The sequence below is a fragment of the Gavialis gangeticus genome, unplaced genomic scaffold (genome assembly GCF_001723915.1).
Source record: "Gavialis gangeticus isolate Ggan-Ray unplaced genomic scaffold, GavGan_comp1, whole genome shotgun sequence".
Classification (NCBI taxonomy): Eukaryota; Metazoa; Chordata; order Crocodylia; family Gavialidae; genus Gavialis; species Gavialis gangeticus.
The window spans coordinates 103969204-103996666 of record NW_017729024.1 but is presented as its reverse complement, the minus strand read 5'-3'; the positions used below and the strand labels follow the sequence as shown (position 1 = coordinate 103996666).

General features: G+C 41.7%; 1 protein-coding gene across 2 annotated transcripts in view; it reads right to left on the bottom strand.

Annotated features, from left to right (window-relative positions):
• APBA1 (amyloid beta precursor protein binding family A member 1) overlaps nt 1-26457 on the bottom strand; it is a 71753-nt gene extending 45296 nt beyond the window's left edge. Inside the window, exons 1-2 of one of the 2 annotated variants that reach the window (XM_019517477.1) lie at nt 26391-26457; nt 16865-18069 (exon numbers count right to left, since the gene is read on the bottom strand). In XM_019517477.1, coding sequence (XP_019373022.1) covers nt 16865-18016 — 1152 coding nt within the window. In that variant the 5' untranslated portion in view covers nt 18017-18069; nt 26391-26457. The remainder of the gene's footprint in view (nt 1-16864; nt 18070-26390) is intronic. The other variant, XM_019517476.1, reaches the window with a different exon arrangement.
• Between the last annotated feature and the right edge of the window lie 1006 nt (nt 26458-27463).

The window sequence follows — 27463 nt, the reverse complement described above, 5'->3', positions numbered from 1 at the left end:
CTCCCCACCCCATCTCCAGCCCTGCAGTGTGTGGGGAAGACTGTGTGTGTGGGGCAGGGTGTGTGTGTGTGGGGCACATGCACCCCAAATTTATTTGCTCACAGTGGGCCACGGGGCTGCAGACTGGCCAGATGGGCACTGGGTAGGAGCCACTTCCATGGCCTAGTGGGAGGGACCCAGGGCAGGAGGAAGTGCCACACTACCATGGCCACTGAAGTGAGGCACTCTCTGCCTACCTAGCAGCAACAGGGAGGGCACAACTCTGTGCTGTCACAGCAAGCTCTGTGCCGGCTCACTGCCATGGCTGCCAAGGTGAGGTGCTGCAGTGGCGGTGTGGAGTTGTGCCTCCCTCCTGCTGCCAGATGGCAGGGGGCACCTCACCTTGGTGGTCATGGTGGTGCTGTGCTCCCTGCTGCAGCAGCAGCACTGAGAGTCCCTGCCCCACTCCACCATCCTCTGCTGGGTCCCATCTGCTGGGCTGTGGACCCAGCTCCTACCCAGTGCTGGTCCCAACAGGCTGCAGCCCTGTGCCCCACTGTGGGCGTAGAAATCTGGGGGGATACGTGCATCATCTATGCCCCTCCACATGTTGCCTATGCCCCCACCCCCTAGACTTACCTGCAGGGTGCTGCAAGAGCTGCTCTCCACCATGCTGCCTGGCTGCATTGCCAACCATGTGCATGTGTGCATGGACGCATTCATATGGCACCTGCTGCCTCTGATCACCCTCCTCCTGTTCCTCCCCAGACCAAAGCAGCCCCTTGCAGCCTGGAACTCTACCAGCCTGCAAAGCAAAACATGCAACTTACCAGCCTTTTTTCCTTTAAAGGGGAAAACCTGTGATTTGCTCCTTTAACAGAGAAAATCTGTGTTTTTCCATGGGAAACGGAAAACCCGGATCCCTGGTCAAAACACATGTGCACAGCTGTAGAGTGCTTTTAAAATGGCCAATTCTGTGAAAGAGTAACCCTGGTCTTAGCAGGTATTACATTAAGGCACTGAGAAGCAGAGCACCATCGGGAACTTGTGTTCCCTCCAGTTTTAATTTTTTGTGCAGGGTGCAGGGTTGGGCTAGTGCCCAGCTCTACTCTCCAGGCTGCCATGGGTAGGGAGGGGGAAGGAGAGGGAGCTCCCAGCTGCTGAATGGCAAGATCTGTGAGGTGGGGAATGGGACAGGAAATAGGGCCCCCTCACCTCACATCCAGCCCCCAAGCTGCTCTGCCTCGGGTACTGGGGGGAGCCAGGCCAAGCTTCCGAGGCAAGGGGGCTCCATCCCCCACCACTTCTGGCCATTCAGCACCCAGGAGTAGCCTGCCGTGCTAAACACTGTACAAACACAGACCTGTTGTAAGATGGACCCTCCCAAGTTTTTGCAATCTCTAGAACACTCTAGAGCACTTCCTTTAGATTCATTTTTAGTTTCCGCATGTGGAAAAAGGATTAAGGCAGAAACTTTCCCAAGAACCACCTCCCTCCCTTTTCATTCTCACAAAAATCATTTTTCCCTCTCAGCTAGGCTTACATAGCTTCCTGCAGCAACTGATTATACAGGAAAGTCACAGTAGGAAAACATTTGTCATCTTTTTTTTTTTTTAAATTAAAGCTTGAAGCTTAAGGGAATAGCAAAGAAACTGATATCTTATGATCAACCAGCTCTCTATGGGCTACCAGCACGTGTCTTGTGGAGTATGGTTTGGGGAAATTACTGAAACTAGAAGGAAGCGTAGGAAGCACTGCTCAGAATGAGAAAGCTATTAGTAGTTATTTAAGGCAAAACTGAAAGTATTTTAAGGCAAACGGAGACAACAATATAATTGCAAAAGGTGCAAGTATTCACAGAATTTAACCCAGAGAACCTTGTTTTCTAAACCAGACCCTTTTGAGGAACGTCCAGAATATGCATTCACAGCTACTGTAAGGAAATGCTAAAGGAAAGATTTTGCCACTAAGTTATGCAAACTGGAACCCAATGTGATTCCCCTCTAATGCACAAAAGTTTGGACCCTTAATTAATTTTATCAATCCACTGAAACTGTAAAATTGAGCAGATCATAAAATGCTTGACTGCTACTTTCGTAACTGCATGAGCAGCTGTGACATGCCTTTTCTCTGGGCCATCCAAAGCCGTTATATTAGGACAAGCCCAACCTTTGATTTGGAACACCACCATCTCTGACCTAGAAGTCTTTTCTTGCTGGAGTCCCCACTTCAGCTGAACGTTTGGACTCTGCAGGGAAAACAAAATGGCTTAAGATTCTTTCCGACTCAAAATAAGGTGTGAACTCTTTCCCCAGGAAAATGTTATGAAAAGGTAGCTCTCACCCATGAGCAACAGGTCCTTTATGTATTTCCAGTTTTCAGAATGAATTAAGGATACCACAAAGGCACCCAGCTACAAGAACTAATCTAATATTTTAGCACTTAAATTATCTCCAAAATAGTTCTTTAAAATACCTCAATGCTGTCAAGTTCACATGCTTACGTTAAAATACATAAATCTGAGTGTTAGTTTATCCTATACATTTAGTAGTTCAGCATTGTTTAAGATATGCACAGTGCTGCTTCAGTAGCTTTACAAAAATCACTATAGGTGAACCCATGCCAAACTACTCTCATCTAAGTAGCACTGGAATTATTCACTTATTGTAAGGGATCATAGAAAATGTCTTCTATCTACAGCACTGGTATTCTGGATGTAAAAGTCGCAGCTATACCTGGAGTCTGAACAAAAATATTAAAGAATACTAAATAGTAAATAAATTAATTAACAAAGCATACAACACAAGATATTGTTTCCTATAAAACATAATATATAAATAAAAACATTATTAGGTACTACAAAAACTGTCCCTGTGGAGAAATGAGTGAAGGTCAGTCGGGGAGAGCATAATATCTATTTGGCTTAATCATCATCCTCTAAGCAGATGGTACAAAGTATAATATGGAGTGAGGCTCACAACCTACAGGTAGTTTTTTATGCTTGGACAGTTTGAGACATACTCAGCAAGAGGTTGTAGAAAGACATTTTGTTCAGCTGCTCCAAAACAATTTCTTTACAAAGTATCAATTAAAAAGAATAACTAGAACTGTTACTTGATCCTTTAACTAAACGATTTAAGAAACCTAGTAAAAAAATCTGACAAGACCCAAGCAAAACATATATATTAACAATTCTGTTGTAACGATATTATATATGCTATCAGAATTGTGAAAAAGTAAGCGGTGGCAGCCTTTTTTCTTTTCCTTGATGATCTACCTACCATCCTCCTACGATACTCAGCTTGGTATATCCAAAAATTCTCCATCTGATTTTTGGTGAAGTTTCGTTGCAACTATAGTGTGCTTCACTTACAACCTGGAGATAAACTAGTGCTTAACTGCTATCGTGCACTTGGCTTAATAATGGAACTTGTAATAGGAGATGCAAGAGTACTGCATTATGTCAAACCTATCCAGTTAGGTCCTTAGGTTACTGTGAAGACACGTACCACAGCTAGTGAAACTACTGCCACAGTAAACTGCTTTTGTTTTAAAAAGTGCCATTATTTACCCATTGCTGGCAGCCAGGTATCTGGGAACAACAAAAAGAGCTTATTTACTGTCACACATGTAGGTTTAGGGGGGAGAAAAATATCCAATATCTGATCACAGCAGAATTTCATAAGTGCTACTCAATTTAAAGGTCAGCATTTCTGATCCACACTTTTCTTTCTTTATTCCTTAGGTAAAGAAGGTTGTAGTCTGCAATCACTTCCTTTCTCAAACTACAAGAAAATGGGAATTAGAAGATGGTTCCTCAAATAAGTTAGCTAGTTAGAGCCAGACAAAGGGTCTGCAAGGGCTGTTTACTACTGCATGATTAAAGTTACCATTCAGTTCTTCTCATTGATGCATGCCTGTGTTTTATTGAACCTGGTGATCACTAGAGGGTGCCAGAAGGGGCAAATGGGTTAGAACAGAGGTGGATGAGATGTGGCCCACCAGGCTATTCCATCTGGCCTGCGGGGCCCCTAAAAATTTAGAAAATTAATATTTATTCACCCTTGGCTTCCTGTCATGTGGCCCTCGATGGCTTGGCAAAACTCTGTAAGCAGTCCTCTGCCTGAAATAATTGTCCGCCCCGGGTTAGAACTTAAAAGAACTGAGTTCCACCTTGAACAAGTTGGAACCTGAGAGCAAGTGGAGCAACGCAGTCAACATGGAAAGACAAAGGTCTCTGTAAGTGATCTGCCTACACAGTTATAGTCTACCTTAAAGGACAGTTAGTCATGGAAACGCTGCAACCTCCTTTTGCCCTTCTGATGTCAGGCAGTAAAGCAGAGACCATGAAGGCATTCAGACAAAATATGAACAGTACTTAGCAGCCATAGGGGCATAAAAGAAAAATGCCAAAGTCAATGTTTTAATCTTTTTGTGTATTGTGGGGGAGGAACCCCTGGCTGTTTACCTTGGAAGGAGGCCAAAATATGCAATTAAGTGTAATACTGTTGAAATCTGAGCAGTACTGAGGGTCAAAAAAGAATGAGTTCCTTGAACGACACAAATGTGTGTGTGTGTGTGCGTGCGTGCGTGCGTGCGTGCGTGTGTGTGTGTGTGTTACTGAACTAAAGAGACTAAGTAAGAACTGTGCTTTTGGGAACTTGACAGAATCTCTGATTGGAGATGGGATTGGTTGTGGCATTGCAGATAGAGTATTACAAGTAAGGCTACTGTGTGAGGGAGACTCGTCTCTAGAACAGACTATCCAAATGTGCAAGGTAGCATACACCAGGCTGCACAGCTAAATGCATCAAAATGATGATCTCTCAGATAAGCTAGTTAGAACCAGCCAAAGGGTCTGCACTGGTTGCTTAATACTCCATGATTAACGTTTATAGTTTAGTTCTTCTCATTCATGCATGCCTATTTTACTAAACTTGATCGCTATTATTTGCATTCACCCATCCATCATCTCATAAATTACAAGGAAGCCAAATGAATCTTTCCATGAATTTGGTTTCTCAGGTCTAATGTTTGCTAAGTGTTGAACCACAATTCCTTGGCTTCTACCAAGAGCACCTGTTAACCAGGCCCAGGATTACTTAGCTTCTAAGAGCAGACGAATCACATGCATTCAGTCCAGCATGGCTGTAGGGCAAATCAGCAGTGGCAAATACCTGCATATGCAAATGCATGAGGTTTGCAGCACCACATATGGATCTGCAGCGCTGCAAACCACGTCTGCTTGTCTGGACATACCCAAAGGTGTCATTTAATACAGTGATTTTTTCAACCTTTTTACAATCAAGGCACCCCTCTAAAACTTTTCAAAATTTTAGTGGCATTCCTTAAAACCCCCCGAAAACAGAGATGCATGGGGCAATTTCACCACAGGGCACACCACCCTGGCATGGTCTCATGGGACCCCAGTGGAGAACCACTAATTTAATGATTAGGGACCTGCCCACTAAAAAACTAGACTGAAAATACTACATTTTTCAAATATAAAAATAGCTGTTAGATGGTAACAGCTTCCTATCAAGGCTGATTTGTACACTGAAACCTGTAAGTAAAAACTTATTTATTCCATCACTAATTCTCAGTACATAAATTGGATTATTTTGATTTGTTAGGCTATATCAAAATAAAAGAATAATTAAAATGGAGGTAAGAAAAGACACTACTGAATATGTCATATCTATTGAGCTATTATGTTCTTATATGTAGTGAATTTCTCCAAAAAAAACTGGTTAACCTCCAGTAGCTTATTACAGTTGGGTCCTTTAACTCTAGCTCAAAGTACATATCTCTTTTAAAGTCTTCAAAAGGTAATTATTTCCACTTGCAAGGTATTAGCTTTACTAAATCCTCCAGATATGTTAATATCTATGCTAAACATCAAGAAATACAAAATTTGCATTTGCCCTGATAAAGTCTGCTTGAATGAATAATCATAATGAAATGCAGCTGATTGTGTTGCTGCAGGTGGTCCCTACAAAGAACCTTCACTGCTGACTGCATAAAAATTCCTGTTCAGAGGACTGCTGCAACAATGCATGCCTGAATTTTGTCCATTGGCAGGTTTTCTTTGCAACCAGGAAAGCTAGAAACTTTTCACTAAAACACATTAAGTAGGTCAGATCTTTCCAGCAAACCACAGAAATAGCAGGGAACTATCTTAATCCTGGCTTTTTACCTCATCATGGTAAATGTGGTTTTCCTCCACTTTTAATGTTTGTACCTTGACTTTAACTTGTAGCTTGACTTCAACTGCAGCACTTCATGTGTCAGTCTAAAGCAATTACTGCAGATCTTGTCCATGTTTTTTCAGAAGACATCAAAATTGTTTGCATCATAGGTGGTGTTCTAGTTTACAATGTAGAAAATCAAAGTTGTTTTCATCTTTCCATAAATTATTTAAAATTGAAATAAACAAGAACAACAACAACAAAAAGTCAACCCCTCTCCCCCAAATAATTACTATGACCTGAATCAGACATTCACCATAACTTAAATATCCCTAGCTCTTTTTTTTTTCATAAGGGTATGCATCTTCCAACACAGTAATGCATAAACATCTCCCTTCTATGCGGCTGACGAAACAACACAAAGCCTTTGCCCTAGTGATTAAAATGTTCATTGTTACTAGGCATGTTCTATAATAGTAAAACTTCATATCAGCAACATGCAGCCCAGTGAAGGCTTGAATTTCAAATGTGTTCCAAAAAGAAACTCAGAAAACTTTGCTTAGAAAAGAAAACAGTATCACATTAATATAGCCAACCACTTATCCTTCTTTCACTTTTTTAAAGTTCATCTAGTATTGAAACCTGCTTAATAATTTAAACTAGACTTCTCTATTCCCTAATTAATAATAGATAACTCCTGCTGTGGAAAAAAACAGAAACACATTCATCTCTGTGAAACTGCTCCAGTGACAGCATGGTAAGAACTGAAGAAAAACTGGGGCAGAGAAGTTTAAGTTTTCAACAAAATGAATCTGATATTGTATGCAACCCAAAACAAAAAGAAACACACTATACTTTGGCTCCTTTGTTCCTGAAACTTTGTCTTCTAATGTTATATTCTGCTTCCCAGAACCAATCCAGCCATACATGCAATTTACCATTATACAATAGCAGCAGCATACATTACCTTTCGGTATCTCAAACTGGCAGGCATAGGAAAAAGTCTCTAACACAGATTTTGGACACCAGTGACAGACAGCTGAGAAACTGAAGAGGCAGAACCAAAGGAGCCAAGTGGGCACGTGTCACCATTGCCTGGTTCACTGATTCATTACAGATGGATGACTGGTGGAGGTCTGGAGAGAGTAACTTCCCTTCCTTAGGCCTAAAATTAAAGTCCCCACCCAAACAACACTCACTGTTTCTTATGTACCATGGCAAATGGTGGTAGGGGAGGCCTGCTCCTTTTCTCTGACTAAGAGAAGACAGAGGTGGTCTTAGATGAGTTGCCTTGTAAACCAGCTCTGATGGTTTTTGTTTTAGAGAAGCAGTTGGCTTCCTCTAGCCTTTTGTAGGAAGACTCAGTAATCCTTAACTGAGTATCCTGTCGTTCTTGCTAGTTTGAAGTTTTATAAAGCTGACATGGGCCTTTCGGATAAGTTATACTTCAGAATGCCTTGCTGAACTTTAATATCACCATTGTGCAAAGCTGCACCCTAGTTTTCCTATAGCTTGGACCCCTCCCAACTACCAGGTTTCTGCACTGAAGGGATGATCTAGACATGGATTTCCCCTGCTACAATAAAGAAGCGTCTGGCCTTTGAGACTCCCCTACCTGAAGCCGTCAAGAAGTTATCAATAGTTTAGCTCCAGTGAAAATATAGAAGGACTGGGTAAGTGGCCATAGCTAGCTCAAACCTACTGGGTCTTCACAAAAAATGAGTCTGCTCTACAGGGCTGCATGCATTGCAGGGGCTCTGCTAGGATGGAGATGGTATACATAGCCTTCTCTATAGGGAATCTCTGTCTTCAAACCCCACACATGTATGCGTGAAAAACTCCTTGAAGGGATCCTTGGGGAATTTTTTCCCCGTTAGAGCTTCTTTCTATGTACACTATTCAGGAGGGGAATAAGTTGCACATTTGAGATTAGATGTTCATTGTTCTTGAAATGTGAAACCTAACTCTAACTCCACGGTCTCCTCAGTCAAGTGTCTTAAGTGTTCAGTGTCACAGCCCCAGTCTACACAGGTTTAACTGATGGCATATCTGAAAAGGCAGTACTTTATAGGGTTCTATTCTGCAACCAGATATGGCTGTGAGTTGCAAGGAAATTTCAAGGACTTCTGGTTAACAGAAACAAGAAAGTTACTTAAATTGCTAACCTTGTAAATACTTATATCAGAATAAATTCCTAGTGTTGTCTTCTGTGTCTACCAAACGTGGAAATGGGTGGAAACCAAAAGATGCACTGTTGTAACCACGACTTTGCATGAGAAGTTGCATGTCTAGAAACACAGATCAATTTGTGTGTTTGTAATTCTGCATCACTGTGATTAAAAATTCAGGGTTCCAAATTCTGGGCTCACTTATCCCTTGCAAAAGCCCACTGAAAGGACTGAGATTGTACAAGGTGTGTGTTAGTACAATTTGCCTCCTTGGGCCTGTCTATACTTGCAATTAATTTGATGCAATAAGCTCTGGCACATAATTGCACTGGAGTTTATTGCTCCTGGGCATGCTGTTTGAACATGCACCCAGAACACTGAGCTGAATCTGAGCAGCTCCAGTTGGCAGAGGGCCTGGGGAGGGGGCAGGGGGTCAGCCTGCTGGACCAGGGCTGCCCCAGTCTGGCTCAATGTGCTGCAACAGAGCTGGCTGGGGCATGAGAATGCGCCAGTGCAGGGCTGGCCGGCATGCAACCCCCACACTGTCAGCTCTGCAGTAAACGTCTTGTGTAGATGCACCCATTCTGTTTTAAATGGATGCCTTGGTATTTTATTTATTAGCTGATGTTTACTCTCTACAACACTTGATCACAGCAGCTCATCATATGGACATGCTCATGACTGCTGGATGACTGGCAGCGTTACGTGCATGTGTGGGGGGGGCAAGGGGAATGGAAGGAATTGGCTAGCAGATTTAACCCTTAGCAACCTAGAAATAAACATAATTATTCATAAGTAGGGTTTCCCATAAGTACGTCATCTATATTCTTCCTTGTTGCTGTTTCTAAGGCATAAAGCACAACCCTTCTCCCAAAGGCTGGATTTTTAAATATAACTGAGCACCCCAATGTGATCCAGTCTCTTATCCCAGCTACTGATCCATCCCCTATGAAGCATCCAGCTTTGATCCATATGCTGAATACTACAGGGTGACATTTACTTTCCTCAGACAAAACAGGCAAAGAAAAAACCTGCCACATTAAATATTGTCAACTGCAAATCATTCTTCTGTCTCTATGGCTTCATCACTTTCTCTGAGGAAAACTATGTGCTAGGTGATGTGGGATTGTTATTCTAATCCTTGGCCAAAGCTGTAAGGCTTTGTTCATTATTTCATTAATGGCACAAATAGTTACAAATATTCAAAAAAAGGATTTTATCTTGAAACCAAAAAGCTGATTTCAGCTTTCTTATGGAAGTATGGGGGAGGGAATCATTTTCAGAACTAATCTGAAAGAATACGATGTACAATACTAGTAATAAGCATGGATTTTAGTCAGAGTAGTAAGTATTTGGTAGTTCTGAAAAAACAAAGAAGCATGCAAAACAACCTCAGTAAAAAAACACCTCCTTTGATCTAATTTGCTTTTATTTCAGTTACAGATGAAGTCATATCTCTGGCATGCATCTTCATTACAGGTGAAGTAATATGTCTGGCATGCATCAGTTACATTGGAAAGCCCTTCCCCTGACTTTTCCAAAACCTTATTTGGGGGGCTGGGGGAATACATGTTTTGATAAATGGGCTTGTCTTCTGCTATATTTTTATTACAAAAATCAGTCCCTTGTGTTCACTTAATCAAGGCAATCCTATTTTATGCAGCATGCTGCTAACCAGTTCAATGCGAAAATGGATTTGCTCAGACTTCTGTGTTGTACCAAACACCTTACTGAAAAAGTGCAAACAGAGGTAGAAGCAATTACCCTCACTGAAAAAAGAAAACAAACAGAAAGAACTCCACAATACACTCTGTTCTCCTCAGCTGACAGGCACATTTCTCAGTCTCCTATTATCCTTTTGTATCACAGATTAGGATCACACTTTCTGCTCCCCAGAATTCAGGTTCCCTGTGTACCTGACAAAAATCTATCTGCAATTTCAGCCAATGACCATCATCATCAATTATCCGCAGCATAGGCAGCACTAAAAGATAGAATCAGAGGACTCCACTGTGCTAGGTACTGTACAAATATAAAATAAAAGATGACGCCTGTCAAAGAGAACTCATAGTTTAATGTATTTTAATAAAAGTCACAAATGTGGATTTAAGGAAACAGCTGCTTTTATCACTGGACAAATGCCCCAAATTATGAATCATAGTCTGCAAATCTGCTATTCTGCATCAGGCTTAGAATTTTCACAAAATGTGAAGTCAATGGGAATGCTGCCCTGTTGGCAGCTATCAGAAAAAGTGCAGCCCATCATAGGATCCCTATAGCCTGACGCAAGGAGATCACTGGCATTTAGGAGTGTGAACAGGCAATAAACAGGAGGAGTACAGTAAAAGCCGCATTAACCAGCACTTCATTAACCGGCATGCTCTATTAACTAGCATGCCAGTTGATGCTGGTCAACACAGCAAAAGGGAAACCAGAAGTGGGACTTTCGGTTTTGTCAAATCCCACAGCCGAGGGTAAAACAGCCTGCGCGGAGCCCCCCGTCCCTTTCCCCTGGCACGCTGATACCAGAAGAGAGGCTGGAAGGGCAGCATGGTTAATCTGAGATGTGGACGTGTCAGACGTGACAGGAGGGGCATCTTTGCCTGACCAGGCAGATGCCTCTCAGATAACTGGCACATTTGGTTATCCGGCACTCCCATTTCCCATGGGTGCCGGATAATGGAGCTTTTGCAGTATTTTAAACAAATGTTGTCCCAAAAAAGAAACCACACCTAGCCTGTTGCCCAAAAGTTGCAGTAGGATAATGCATGGAATAGTGTGATGCATATATGTATTATAGCAGAGAAATAATACTTTTTTTTATTATTTGAAACACCATGTTATAAAAGTAAGAATTGTTTTGCAATACAAAATAAAATGGGTCACTTTGCCCCTTCATATCCGAATGCCATATGACTACCAATGTCCAACGATATACTCTATAAAGAGTTTGATTCTCAGAGGTGCTGAGTATCTCACTACTTCAAAGTCTGGTCTATGTGTAAAAGAAAAAGATATGCAGATATAACTGTAAAAAATATAGCCCTTTCAAATGCCTTTACATGGAGTCCATCCACAAGAACTAGGAAAAATTTGTAGAAGATGGATGTTAAAACCGGATTACATGTCAAATCCTGCTTCAATCTTGCCTCATGTTGTTCCACACTACAGATAGGACCACAAGTATACCAGGATTTGTCCATATAGGGGCACAATAGGAATCAATTATTTGTATGAACCTTCTCTGTTGAATAGCATTGGCTTCACATGATGTGATATGAACTGCATTCACAATTCACCTACAAGTTAAATATTTTTAGATTTCTGATGATTTTTCAAAGAAAGAAAAAATACATGGAAGTTCCTTGTCTTGAGTAGCTCCAGCATTCCAAATTCCATGTTCCAAGAGATCCTTCCTTTTGTGAAATGCTACCTACATGCATTGCAAGGTCTGAATGCAGCTACAAAAGCAAAAGAATTACAGAGCATGTGTCTTCCCTATACCACAATGTAATCAGTTTTTCATCATTTCAGGTCCCTTTGTTGTATTACAGCAAAGTGTTCAGGATTTTTCCTATGGGTGCCTGCAGGATCATTAATGTTTATTTTAAGAATGATTAATCTGAAATTCACAGAAAAACAGAATAAAAACAGCAAAATAACAGCAAAAGAATCACTGTGACTAAGAAAGTTTTCCATAGAAATCAGAGAACTGACAGTAATATTTCTGAGCCAAAGTTGTCCCTGGGTTATTTCAACTGAAGTCAACTGATTTATCTCAAGGTTCACTTTGGGTCCACTGAAAGTAATCTATTGGTCCATTTCACTTCAGGCATAAATTTTAACGCCATTAAAAGTTGCTTCCAAAACAAAAATAAGATGAAACACAAAAAGGTATAAACTCAACTTCTGCAACTGCCAGGGCAAAGATTACAGGCTAAGTGGTTTTGGACCAAATTTACTGTAACTTGGTAATATTCCCCAAGTGTAAAAAACTACAAGAACTACCACAGATTGTAAATCTAAACAATAGCCTTTAATATCCAGGCCCCAGAAGTGATAAAATTTTACAATTACATGACAATGCATGTGAGATTATAGTAAATTCTAGAGACTGCAGTCTAACTCAGTAAATGAGGAAGACGTTTTCTTGGGAGTTCACTGCAGGAGGAAACCAGGGAGCAGGAGGCTCTGTGTGCATGCACAGGTGTATATGTGTTTGATGCTTTTTTGGTGAGTTTTTTGTTGTTGTTGTTGTTTTTCTCTTTTCTTCTTCTTTTTTTTTTTGCTTTGTTTACATCCTAGATGTCCTCCAGGGAGCAAAGTAGGCATAAATGGAGACTGGATTAGCAATTATGACTTGAGTGGAATGTTCCATGCACGTGTTCTCCCAGAGGGTCAAGACCATTTCACCTACATCAAGTGTAAGCTGGTATCTGTCCTGGAGGAAAACAGCGAAAGGTTGGAAGCACAGATATTCGCACTATGTGTTATCAAGGTAAATAAAGATTTCTTGGACAGAAGTTAAGAGTGGCTGGCACTAGAGAGACCAAAGAGCAATGAGAAGAAGTGGCATTATGTGACTACTAGGAGGTCCTCAGAATTCAAGAGGAACAGACTAAAGTCAGCAGCCTCTTTCAAGCACTCTTCAGTGGAACAACTGACGAAACATCAGTAGGCAATACCTGAAGGACTTGGCAATCTAGAGTGCAGAAAACGCAAGGCCCCAGGGATGGGGGCTCTAAGACCACTGAACCAAGAGGGAAGAGGGGAGTGGTGGCTGGCAACTCTCTTCTGTGGGAGACAGAAGCACCAATTTGTCATCTGGATTTTGTGTCCCAGGAAGTGTGGTGTTTGCCTACAGCTTGTATTCAGGATGTTTCAGAAAGATTGCCAGAGCTCACCCATCCATCAAGACTGCTACCCTTTCCTGCTCGTCTATGTAGGTACCAACAATACTGCCAGGAATGATTGAGCAGACCAAAGGAGACTGCAACATTCTTGGCAGGAGGATTAAGGAGCTTGGAGCACAAGTAGCGTTCTCATTAATCCTCCATGTGGAAGTCAAAGGACCAGGGAGGGACCATTGTGTCATGCAAGTAAACACATGGTTGAAATGGTGGTGTTGACATGAAGGCTTCTGTAGCAGGGCACTAAAGTGCCACCTACTTTTGGAGCAGTGAGGAAGGAGCTCAGCTGTGGGTTACCATGGCAACTAGAGAGAGCCAGTGACCCACACCTGCTAGCGGTCAGCTGACCGGAAGGGGCAGGGCCTAGTTCCTGTTTCAACCCCAGGGCTGAGGCCAGGCAGGCAGTTCCCTGCTGGCAGCCAAGAGGAAAGGAGCTCTGCCTGAGTGAGCAAAGGGGAGAGGCCTGACTACACGAGCAGCCTGATAATGGTGAGAGATGGAACACCCTTGGTGTGGCTGGAATGATGTTTTAGCAGAGTGAGAGAATTTATATTATAGCTCAGGGGCTTGTGTTTTGTTTGCTGTTTAAAACCAGAGGTTTGGGTGAGGCTATTAGGGGTTGGAGGAGGCCTCATATGGAACCCATGGCAGCGTGGAGATCCCAGCCCCAGAGAGGGGGGCAGTGAGAAGCTCCAGGGAGAACAGGGAGGGGGGAGGGCGAATGGTATGGTAACGAGGCCCCACACAGGGGAAGGCTAGAGCCTCAGAGTCAAACCCTGTTTGGTGGGTTCTGGACAAGGAGGCCTACCTACAGAAATCAGGGGTCAGACCCGGGTGGGCAAAAGACCCCAACATACAAAACATAATAGGCAGTTTCCTGCTCATAAGAACAACAACAATGATTTCCATCAAGACATGGCAGGCGAATAGTAATCTGCCTGCCCAACCCCTGCTGCCACTGCTGGGCTGCTGCTCTTCGCTGGGTTAAGCCTGGCCCAGAGAGCAACAGTGACAGTTGTGGCTAGGCAGTTTGGTTAACCCAATCCAGGCCAGTTGGGGCAGGGGGGAGGCAGGTGAGGTGTTTATACTAAGGTGCAGCCTAGAGTGGCTATGCTTTATTGTAACATAAACTGGGTAACAGTGATCAGAGATAATCTGAGTAGATGAAGGCAATGGCGCAGGTATAGTGTATCTGGACTAGGCAGGGATTTTGACAAAGTCACTTATGACCTTCTTATAAACAAGTTAGAGAAATGTGCACTAGAAAAAAGTATTATGAAGTAATTTTTACTCTACGGTAGTCAATTGGTTTGATAGCCATAAGCAAAGGGTAATTATAAATGGATCCATGCCAGAATGGCAGGAAGTTTCAAGAGGAATCCCACAGGTCTGTCCTGGGCCCAATGCTTTTTAACATGTTTATTAACAATTTGGATGCTAGCATAGAAAGCTTCTTCAGCAAATTTGCAGATGACTCTTACTGGGAAGGACTGTGAACATGTTGGAGGACAGGAGTGCAATTAGGAAAGATCTTGATGGGATCTAACTGAATGAAGTTCAGTGCTAATGAATGAAAGGTGCTATACCTCAGGAAGAATAATAAAAAATACAAATGCCTAATTGTGGGGGACACCTGACTGGATGGCAGCTCTACAGGGAAGGATATAGGATTCATGGTAGAACACAAGCTCAGTATGAGTCTTCAGTATGATGTAGTTACACAAAAGATGAATGCACTTTTGGAATGTATCAATAGAAGCATTAGGTGCAGGACACAGAAGGTACTAATGCTTCTTTACTTGTCACTGGTTAGGTCTCATCTGGCGTACTGTGTACAATTTGGGGTCCACATTTCAAAAGGGACATGGAGAAGTTGGAGTGGGTCCTGATGCAGGTGACAAAAATGATTTGTCTTCCAAGCCCTTTATAAGACAAGAGGTTGAAGGAAATAGGCACGTCCAGCTTGCAGCAAAAGTGCATGAAAGCAGTTGTCAAATATCTGAAAGCCTTCCATAAAGAAAAAAGAAAATACCTTTTTCATTTTCCTGCAGAGAGCAGGACATAAACCAGTGGCCTGAAGTGTAGCAAAGTAGATTTAGATTGGATACCAGGAAAAACTTCTTCATTGTTAGAACAATGAGGCAGCAGTATAGACTGCCTAGGGAAGTTATGGACTCTCTATTATTGGCATTTCCCATGCTCCTGGGCTTTGCTGATTGCCACACGGAGTTAAAAAGAAATTTTCTCCCCTCTTGCTGCTACATATGTCCAGATTGCTTTGGGTTTTTTTTCCTTCGTCAGAAGCATGCTGGGACTTAAACCTGGAGGTTCCTGGGTATAGCATGTTGCTCCTCTGCCCAGGGTTACACCAGTCACCGTGCTTGGGGTCAAGAAGGAATTTTACCCCATGATCAGATGGGCACAGAGTGTTAGGGTTTTTGCCTTCCTCTGTAGCAGGTGACATGGTCCTATTCCTTGGATGTTTTGAGCATATTTTAACAAGCTTCTCAGCAACAGGACATTGTCTCCTGCTGTCCCTCTGCTTTATCTGTGACAGTTTAGGTTATGTCCTGTGGTTGTGTCAAGGTTGACTGTAGTTTTGTTAACACTATATTTACCCAAATCCAAGATGATTCTGAATTTAAGATAACCTCCCCCAATAATTAGATTCTAGACGTGGAAAATGTATACATTTGTTATAATTTTCCATGTCTACAATCACATTATTGGAAGATTAACTTTAAATGTGTGTCATTCCCCCCACCACTGCAGTATGGCAAACAGTTATGGGGGGCAGGCAGAAGGGAAGTCAAGTGGCCTGATCCCAGCCCCTTGCTCCCTGCTGCCTGTCTCCTCCACCAGTGTCCTCCCACTCCCATTGCCCCTCTTTCCAAAACTGTCTTCATGCCCTGGCACCTGCTTCCTGCCCCCCCGCCTGTACTTGAATCCAGGATGATTTTTTTCCCTATGCAACATGAGGAAAAAAGCCCCTCATCTTGGATTTGAGTAAATACAGTAGTTTAGACAATGGATTTGTATAGGATGGTTTGGATAGGGTGATCCTGCCTTAGGCAGGGGGCTGTACTAGATTACCTCTGAAAGTACCTTCCAGTCCTACTTCTACATGAATCTACATGATTTCAGATACGTCTCTGAGGCACCCAACTTCTGTAAGACCCATGAGAAATACATTGTGTAAAAAACTGAAAACAAAACCAGAAAAAAACCCCATAGCAAAAAAATGAAATCTATAAACACTAACAGCATTGCAAGGTCACATGTCATCTAGAAGAAATGCAAAACTACCAGAAGTGTGCAGGACTCTATAAGTCTGAGGTAAGCTGGTTGGCAGCCACTCTACTTATATCAGTGATAGGCCTATGAGTTAGGAAATAAACCCCATTGGTAAAACACAACAGCCTGTAAAATATAAGAGTGAAACAGACAAAGTGTTATAAACTTAACAAGTAACAGAATAAGCCATGTAGTATAATGTATATTGCAATGAGAGAGAGAGAGAAAGAAAGAGAGAGAGGCAGTGTATTCCAAGAAAGGGTTATATTACCTATCCCTTCTTTCTTTAATTGTATGGAGCAAGCCAATAGCTTTATATACTTACATCTCCATCTAGTGGCCTCTGATCATCACAGTCCCTGGTTGGGCTGATGTCCTGTCTCATCACCCATATGGGTTCTTTTGGTTCATCAGGAGTATAAGGAGAACGAATGGTCCTTGTCTTCACTTCCTCAATAGCTTCTTTAATGTCTTTGATGGCCAATGATATTGCATCCTTTTTTTCCTTGCTATATCTCTGCACCGACTCCCCTGAGCTGACTGCAGGCCTAGGGCCAGTTGGGAGCTGGCCATTACTCTCATGCCCCCCACCACTGGGTGTCTGGGCACGTTCCAAGTTCTGCTCTGATTCTGGCATGTCTTCAGCAGCCTTGTCCAGGCTCTGAGAGCTCATGCTCTGTTTGACCTCAGCTACAATTTGATCAATATCTTCTTCTTGCTCATAACTGTCCATCCGTGGATAGGGAGCAAATTCTGCCTCCTTCTCAGGGCTGTCAGACTCTCCATCAGACCGTTCATCATAGTGGTGAAGGCGTGCACCAAGAGCTTCCTTGCGATAGTTGTCTGCTTCCTCCCTTTCCTGTTCGTAAAGCCGGAGACCCTCCCTGACATCCAGGTCAGGTGCATCTCCTATCTCCTCATACACATGCTCCTGTAGCCCATAGTCAGCATAAGGCTCAGCGTACTGCTCATCCTCCCCTCGGTGGAAGAGCCGGTGAGTGTAGACATACCCTGAATAGGCTGCATTCATGGCTTCCTCATGTTCAATGGAGTGAAAGTGTAAGCGGTTTGGAAGAGTTAGGTTATGAATGGACTCAGCATGCTCAGCCTCAGCATTTTCCGTGTACTCCTCAGACTCTGGTCTATACTGTACTGCGTAGGCAGTCTCATCCTCATTCTCCTGAACTCTGTCAATGTCATAGCTGTCATCTGCTGTGGTTATGACATCCCCTTCGGCAGTATCTGTGTGATTGTGGAAGCCACTCTCAGTGCTGGCTGATCGAGCTAGCATTCCTTCCTCCTCCTGCCCAGACTGTCCTCCTTGGCTGCTACTGGGATGCCTTGGGTAATGAGTTGCATACTGCTGTTCCTCCTCCACCTCAGAATGCTCTAGGTCAGCCTCCACTGACTCATTCACCTCTACGTTTGCTGGCTCTTCATTCACCTCCCCCTCAGGTGGTCCCACTAAATGGTTCATGGCAAGGTCTGGAATATAGGCCACTTATTCTATTGACATCTTGTCTACTGAGACTGGAAAGAAGTAAAAAAAGAAAAAAAAAAGAAAAAGATAAAGAGTTATTATAAAACACCATTAGGAAGCCATGTGATGTCAATAAATAATGTAGAAGCAAAGGGCATCTCTGTTTTTGTACAGACAGGCTCACAGCTTATCAGTATTAGACTCAGTAGGCAGCAATTGCAGAGCATGGATTGTTCTGTAGATGGTCTAACAACTATGCTGTACATCTGAACATGAGGTCTTGGTCCCCACAGTAATTGCATGGATCACATTTTTATGGACAGATTCCAAGGTAAAGAATTCAGTCTTAGCTGAAGTAGTGTAAAATTAACTGATTCCAGTTACTGGATTGGAGTTATGCCAACGAGAGTTTGGAGTAACCGAGATCAGAGTTTAGCCCTTCCTGCGCAGAAAAAAGAAGACATTTTCGATTGTTACATACAGCATCTAACTAAACACTCATTTTTTTTTCTTCTTCTCATTCTGGAAGACAAGCGCATGCTTTTGATACTTTAGAAAAAAGGGGGGGGGGGGTTGTATACGCACACATTCCCAACTTAGCACACTGACAGAAAGCAAGGTTGGCAGCTCTCACAATACTGTCTCTCAGTTCTAGTTCACTGTGTTACGATCTTGTTTATTTTCTGGTAAAACTCTTCATGATCTCCTGACATCCTGCAGTTTTATTGTCAACTTATACTTCAACTGAAAATGGCTGCCATCCTGCATCTCTTGAGGACAGGATACAGGTTATGGTTATATGGAGAAGTCATGTGGCAGGAAGCGCAGAGAAATATGAGAGGCAGGGGCCAGAGGAAAGATTAACTGAGAAGGGTGGGAAGGACAAGAAAGGAGACTGAGAAACAGCATGTCAGTGAGAAGGCAGTGGAACACGAAGAAAGGAGAAAATAACTTCGTTTTTTTATGTCCTTGTGACAAGGTATTTAGCAGAATTTTCAGATTCGTTGGAATCTGACAGGCTGCACCATAAATGTTTCTGCTTTGGCTTCACATTTGCAACTTCTGGGTGGTCAACTGTGCACCTTAGTGCCTGTACCACCCCAGCCCTTGGGAAAATAACTGAAGACAAAGGAAAGAGAAGAAAGGGAGGGAAAGAGAAGAGGACAGAAAGTTGAAAGACATTTAAGGAAGAAACTGAAGGACAGATGATGCTAAGAGTATGTCTTTATGTTGTCCCCAAGACCACTGCTCACACAAACCCCAGAAATGAGGCAAGGTAGCAGCCTTCAAATGGCTCTGAACACACCAATGAGCACTGCTGAGACAGAGCATGAGAACAGCCCTGGGTGCATAGCTCAGGACTGATCTAAACCAGATATTTGGTACCTTATGTCAGGAATTTGGCACATGGTTTCTGGCAGCAGACTTGGGTATGGCAGTGCAGGTGAGGCAGATGAATGAGCAGGAGCAGAGGTAGAATATGGACTGTGAGGCAGCACAGAAATACGAGATGGGTTGGGAAACGTGAGGTTTAAGAATGATCAGGGAGGAAAATGAGAGATGATAATGGATGCTTGCCCTTGTTCGAGCCCATGGGGTAAGAGAGTAGAGTCCCTACTGTAGCTGAGAGTTGTGTTTGGGTGGGGGGAATTCACAAACAGCTTCAAAAATCAGACAACAGACCAAAAAAAACCACACTAGAAGATATATTTTTTTGTCCAACTAGTTCATTTTGGTAATACCAGAGATGGTAATATTTGGCCAGATGTAGGCCCTGAAGTCTGGTGGCAGGATGGTCAAGGCAGCTGTAGGGCTGGCTTAGTCAGTGACAAAAGGGAGCCTTGGTCACATGCCACCCTAGACCACCCCCCTTCACCTCTGGCCTAAGAGGTGGCAGCTCTTGCAACTGTATGTATGAAAGTCAGAGCTGCTAATGTGGGCCAGGGATTCAAAAGCCTGCAGACGGTTTCAGAAAGAGGAGAGGCATAAAGGCAAGACCTTTGCCTACCATCCTGACTTTCTGGTTCTGTGCCAAGTGTACTCCCCAGCCCTGAGTCACAGCAAATGAGGGATGAACTGATGTCAAGACCACAAAGATTCTGTTATGTGGCAGGACTCAAATCTCCTAGCATCCTTTCTAAAACAAGAAGCAGACTTTAATATATTCATAACCATGACCCCTGCCAAATCAAGCCCCAAGCCACACTTTAATTTTGTGACAAATAATGATAAACAACTATTCAGAGTGCAGAAATGGAAAAAAAAACCCTATAAGAATGAAGTGTTGTCTCCTGAGGGTGAATCACTAACCCCCTCAGTACAAATGGCCTTAGCTAGCTCAGGAAGTGTAATTTTCACCTGCCTGTCTCAGCTATGCTGAACCTTGCCCAGTGCTTTAAAAATGCAGTGTTATAAATGTAAACTCTCAGGTATTTCAACAGTCAAGCCACGTACTCCAGAATAAAATACAATTTTAGCCTGTGGTTTATTACTAACTATAAGGGGGAAAGCTGCCTGTCAGAAGATTTATAATTTGAAGCTACTATAAATTTGTGTGTCAGATACCAATAAAACATATTTAACACTCCTATAATGTTGAACTTGAGCAAAATTTAGTGAACTGGTGCAGAGAGGTTTGAATTACACCTTGCTGCACTAAATGAGTCCTTTAAGCCACAGGGGGAATTTTATTGTGTAAAAAAAGAAACAGTGATTTCTGCTGCCTTCTGTGAGAGTTTCTGCCTGAAAGGGAAGGGCAGCTTTAATTTGTACTTCTGCTCCATATGAGATCTGCTGGGTGCAGCCTCCGATTCAGCACATACTCTTCGTTGTCTTAGGCTAGGGACAGACATTACACATAAACCAGTTTAAGTGATCAGAAACTCGTTTAAGCCTGTAACAGAACAGACGTTCAGTGCACATAAACCAGTTTGAAATGGAAATCATAAACCGGTTTGAGATAAACCTGGTTGAATGTAGTATCAGATTTAACTGATTTAGCTCAAACTTGTTTATGCAAAGTCTGTCCCAGACATTTTCCTGGTTTAACTTAAACCAGAGTCCCCCAGCATCTCATATGCTTTGCAGCCCTGGGCAGAGCTCTCTGCCCCAGAGCAGTGCTACTTTGCTCCCTACCTGGAGCTCCAGCAGAGACTGCAGGTATAGCAGTGTCTGCCTGGCTTCCCCTTGCTCCACATCCCCCTCACCACTCCCTGCTCAAGTAGAGACTCCCCCCACCCCTCTCCCACAATATGGACTATAGCCAGCATCTGGTATGCTAGGTAATGCTGAGAGGTATCTGTGTAAGGCAGACAGGACAGGGTCCACTTAGGGCTTTTTGGAGCTAATCAACAGGGCCATTGTTCCTTCCTTGGAAAAAGTTGTTGAAGAACTTGAACTGAGAAAGGCTTTTGTTTTTTCGATGGGGTGCTAAACACTGTGTTGTCAACTCCCTGCTGGCTCCCTCACCCATCAGGAGCAGCCAGGGAGGGAACCCCTCCCTAATCAGTGTCCAGCCACACCCCTTCTCAGCTCAGAACTATGGAAGAGAAGGAAGGACTGCTCTAGCACCCCCTGGTTTCTAGCCTGAGCCACTTCAGGCATATATCTGCATTTCTTCAGTCCAGAGGGAATGTCTATGCGATTGGAAACCAGTTCAGCCTAGTCAGGTTAGAGTAACCTGCAAAGACTGAATCAATTCAAGCTCAGGCTTTTTGAATGCCTGCCCTAGCCCTAGTCTTGCACACCCTTTGGCCAGTTCCCATGGCCAGTACTCCCCATTGCCTGTCCTTAAATCATGACTAGCAAAGATCCTGGCACAACCCTGACCAAGTTTTGATGAAATGACTAGTAATTTTGGTATCTCATATTTTGGGTGCTCTATACTAGACCAACCCTAAAAACTGATTTGTTTTCTCAAAAATGCTAAGTAGCCTTCTACTCCATGTAAGGTGTCTCAAAAGTTATCCCACCAACAGTGGTTTGCACAACTAGTCCTCCTTAAACAAAAGTGGAAACCCCCACCCCAGATTTTCAAGTAAATTTTCCAGTCCAGACCATGGACACTGACTTTTATTTTTGCTGGGGGAGGGCCTAAGATGATGGACATGTGGAAAGTTTTACACATTTCAGGTGACAGCCCTCTTCCTGAGGGGAGCCAGGGGCCTCGAGTGCCCATATACTTGGTGCCTCTACTTGAGACTCAAAGTTAGTGTATGGCATCAGTGACCATAGATTGTTATCTTTAGCTTTCAAGATGTTATTCACACCTTAAAGTATAACCTTAAATCATAATTGCAGTATAATATGCAAATAAGGCATACAAATATTGTTTGAGCCTCTTAAAGAAAAAAATAAAAACGGGATAAGCCTCACTTAGGACACCTTGTCACAAAAAGTTTAGAAAATGCAAATCCGTGTTAGCCAGAAGAAGGTGGATAAGAATTCTCTAATGGTAAAGGAATGATTTTTCCATGAATCTAATAAAGATTCTGTGTAGAAAACTGGTAACTAGACGTGCATTTTTCCAAGAAACCTGAAACGGAGCAATAACAACGCATATCTTTATGCAAAACTGCTATCTCAAGTGATGGTCTCTCCCTGCTCCACTGAAGGTCTCTATGCTCCATATGGGGATAGAATTAGACCAGCACAGAGTGATTTAAAAAAGCCCAACTTTAATGGAAGGATCTCAAAAGTAGCCCAATTTTACAGATGTCAACAAGGAGTGCCAACAGACTAATAAGTGACTTGCTTGACTTCACATAAAACCTGTGGAACAGCTAGAAACAGGATCTGGTGTCTGCATTCCCCTCTCTGCCTCTTGTGCTGAGCTATGCTGTCTTCACTGAAATCATTGGGGTTCAGAACAAACTCACAGTTCAGTTGTAAGAATACTACCTCCCTCTTGATGACACATACATATACCCCTTTACAGCTTCACTAAGACCGAACCTTAGACAATATCCAAAGCTTGCTTCCCGCTTGGAAGTCAGGCAGTCCCAGACCAATTTCAACATACTGATATTCTGGAGATGAGTACAGTTGTGAGACATAACAATTTAAAAAATAATACAAACTATTCCTTTAAATTTTGTTATAGGCCATTTTGAAGACTCAATTTTTTTCTTGTATGAAATGGAGATTTCTGAAGCAAAGAATGTGAGACTGTAAAAGCTGATCTTTAGGGAAAAAATAATTTCTAATACTGAGTCTTGGTTTTCACTCAAGCACAATGATTTTTGACTGAAAAGGGCTTTTGATAAGAGTCCTATTTCCCTAAAAAACTTACCAAATTGCTTCAAATTTTCACATTAAAAAGTAAAAGCAAAAACCAGAAATGAAGTTTTTCCCTTTTTTGAAAAACATTGTGAATATTATACAAGTTCCTATTAACAAAACAGAAGCTCTAGGATTACACTTTCAAAAGCATCCAAACTCTTAAATCAAGTAAATCTTATTTGCTTTCAAAGAGATATGAGCTGCCAGGCTTATTTAGGTACTTTAGGTTCTTAATTCAATATCATACTTCAGATAACAGAGGAGAGCCAAACTATTTAAATGCTGGATGGCTAGAGGGTATATACAGTGAAGAACCAGATATCTGGTAATACCAGTCAGTTTCTCCCATGCAGATACAAGGCTTTTTGGTTTTCACCAGGTACCAACAAAAAAGAAACCATACATCCAAGAACCCATCATCAGTGAAATGTCAGTGTTATAAGATGCAATAGAACAGAAGCAGGAGAGACCATGTGGTTCTGAAAATAAAGACATACTACACATCTGAAAGATGCAGCACTCTCACATTAATTACCCAAGGCAGCAGCTGTGCTGTAATAATCAGGCACATATGGGAAAGTGCTTTCTAAGCACTCCTAACTCTGCACTCAAACCTTGATGGATGGCTCCATCTCCAAAACAGAGAAATCAGAGGTTGACGATTTGTGCAACCAGTCCTTTACTGAAGGTTAAGGGAACTTCTTTACTAAAATAGAATACCTACATGTATTCTTCAAGCCTTTGGACATTTTACAGAAAGATCACAATAACCTAAAATTTAGTTTAACGCAAATTTTATACTAAACACAGGCTCTTTTTGGATACAAGTACCATGAAACGGTATTCATACCTCTCAATTCCTTTAACATCAGTTACCAAACTAAATGGAGCAATAAGTGAGATGAGAAAAGAAAGAACCCTGGAGGATCAGATGTAAGTATTTTTCAAATCCTGCAGTTTTAATCCTTTCCTCAATTATGCATATACAAACAGGCAAAACTGAAATATTTCCCTTAATTCAAATGTGGCTCTCTGCTAATTCAGCATTATCTTTGTAACAGTATCACATTTAAATAGCCCTTTGTTTGCTTTTCTGGAGCTTACACTGAATCTGCCCATATCTCTCTCTCATGGGACTAGTTATTGATTATATGGAATAAAACATTTACATATACATATGTGCACTGCTCCCAAATGAAAGCTGACAAACAATGTGGCTTTGGTTTTGAAATGAAGTTTTGAACTGTAATAATTCCAGTAGAGCTGCTCACATACATGTCAATATTTTATTAAATATTTTCATTCGCAGCATAGAGAAATTAAAAGTTTAATATACCCACTTCTTCTGGTGGGTCTTAAACAAAAGGACTAATATACTAGCTGAGTATGTAAGTTAATGGGACTTTGGTTCTCCTAGAATTATTTCTTTTTAGTGCATATTTATCCACAACCTGAAGCAATGCTATTTTAGACGACATTGAGGGCTGGATTAACAAGGGAAACAGATCTTTGGAGCAAGATGCACTGGCATAGATGATAAAGGAATTCTGCAGAACACCTGCTTGTGTTCTTCTAGAATCTAGCAATATTATCAGTCCTTCACTTTCACAAGCAAAAAAGTATTAACTATCACAAAAAATGGATGTTTTGAAAATTATCCAGCAACTATCTGTTAAAGCCATTCAATTTTGTATTATGTTATGTCCCCTAAATGCAATGGAAGTTTCATTTGTATAAAATTGTTTTTATATATATGCACCCATTTAAAATAACCACCATTCCTTCTCAAAGTGAAAAGAGGGGTTTTAATCCATTGAGAACTCCAAGTAGTTTTCTTTTAGCAGAACTATTCCTTCAATAGGCTCTTTTAAATTCTTTTTTTTTTGTTTAAAAAAAATGGGTCCCATTTTTTTCACCACTAAAACGAAGGTGATGAATAAAACTGGCTTAGAATTTTATAGGATCTGCAGTGACTCCTTTAATAGAATTTCTAATGAATATTTCTCCTACTATTGGGCAATGCTCTGTTTTTCTCAAATGACAACCTATTTGGGAAGCCGGATTGTTGTCTTCTTTTGTGTCTTCTTCTTTATATGGTGATGAAGGGGATCTCTTCCCAAAAAAATATTGAATAAATTAGTAAAAATGCTGGTATCCTAGAAATGCATCTACCATGAAAATAAGCTTATTTAAAAGACATCACTTGAGAACACTGAGTAAAATGTTGCAAAGGCAAAATTAAAAGTCGCTATGCATGAAAGGTGGGACCTACTGGGAACCTTTTATCATTGAATGTTCTAAAACTGGTACATGGACTTTTCAACATTGTGAAAAGCATAAAAAGGCACAGCATAAGTTTAGTCTGAGGAATCCTGACCCCCAAATCCCCCAGCTTCTCTGAATTCTGAGGGTTTGGTTTCCTCTTTGGATCATTAGAAGCAGCAGGACTTAAATGTGCCCTCCCCAAAGCAAGCAGAAAGACTTTTCTGAGTCACCAGTCCCTTCAAAACCTAACTTTATTTGAAAACAGAAAGCTTTTCCACAGACACTGCCACAAAATAAAAGAAGAGAGAGAGAGAGCAAGCATGCAATCTAGGGAACAACAGGAAATGAAGGAAGAGGAAGACAAGAGAACACTTTTATTGAAAACAAGGTAGGGATAGATATACCAAGGTAGATCAGTTCTGGAGGGAAAAGTAGAATAGAGCCACAAAAGGAAAAAAGATCTAAAAACCTAACCAAACAAATAAAGCACAGAAACAAAAAAACTTACAAGAAAGATTTGGAAAACTGTATTTAAAATATATATATATATATATATATATATATTCAATAGAAGGGCAAGAGATTATCTTTAAATGAAAAAAAACAAAAATGCAGAATTTTTTTTGTATTAAAAACTATTGAGAATTTGGTAGCATATGTACTTCTCCTCTGCCTCCTCCCCTAGGCAAGCAAGTACATTCTTAAAGTAGTGTTGTACACGCACAGAATACAGGAGATTTTCAATTACTAATATCTTGGAAATCAAAACTTGTTTTCAGCAGAATATTTAAAAGGCATATCTTTTCAATTAATGCTATTTTCTTACCAAACTTCCATCTCTACTTGTTTGCTTGTGACTGCAAAGCTGTTCATAAGGAAACTGCATTTTGCTCCATACTCATTTCCCTGAAAAACAGTTTAACAGCTTTTGCTCAATTTTCAAAGAAAGGTGATCTTCAAGCAGAAACCTAGCACTGCCAATTTCAGTGTCAGTGGTGAAATTTTGTCAAGTTATATGCAAACTAAAACTGGAAGGAACAAAATATGCAATCTTAGCAATAGTGCTTGCTCCTACTCACATTGGTCTATGTACCATATGTATGTATATTTGCTATCATTATTATTTCTTCCTTTATTCTAGAAAAATCACAAATGAATAAGATTTGTAGATGGTGCATTTTCATTCCAGTCATACCAGACTTTTTTTTTTCCTAATACAATCACTAATCATAAGAAACTATGAGCTTTTTCAAACAAGCTTTCCTCTCCTCCTATTGGACTCTACTCTTAATCCTACTCACTGGTGTCAATTTCTTTACGGTTTCTACTGAAACCACTGAGAATTTTCACCAGCTGAGAACTCCATGCAATTCCATGTTTGTGAAATCATACCCAACTCCATGGCAACAACTGAAAGCATTGCTAACAGGACCATGACTAGACAAGGATCAAACTGTATGGGTAAAATCCTGGCATGTTTGAAATTAATGCAAAATCCTGGCTCCTCTGGGCTAGAGACAGACATTCAAAAAGCCTGAGCCTGAATTGATTCAATCTTTACAGGATAGTTTAACCTGGCTAAGCTGAACCTGTTTGTAACTGCACAGACTTCCCACACATGCAGGCACATGCCTGCAGTGGCTCAGGCTAGATGCTGGGGTGGGGGGTAGAACAGCCCTTCCCTCCTTCCACAGTATTGAGCTGAGGGGAGCATGGTCAGACCCCCGCAGGAGGCTCTGATTAGCCCAGCAGGGAATTGATAACAGTGTTTATCACCCCCTCAGTGTTTATCATATCACTCCATTAAGAAAACAACAGAGGGACATTACCAGCTACCTGCTGATTCTGCCTGTTGATTCAGCAGCGACTGTAGCCAGCATGTGGTCTGCTAGCTAATAC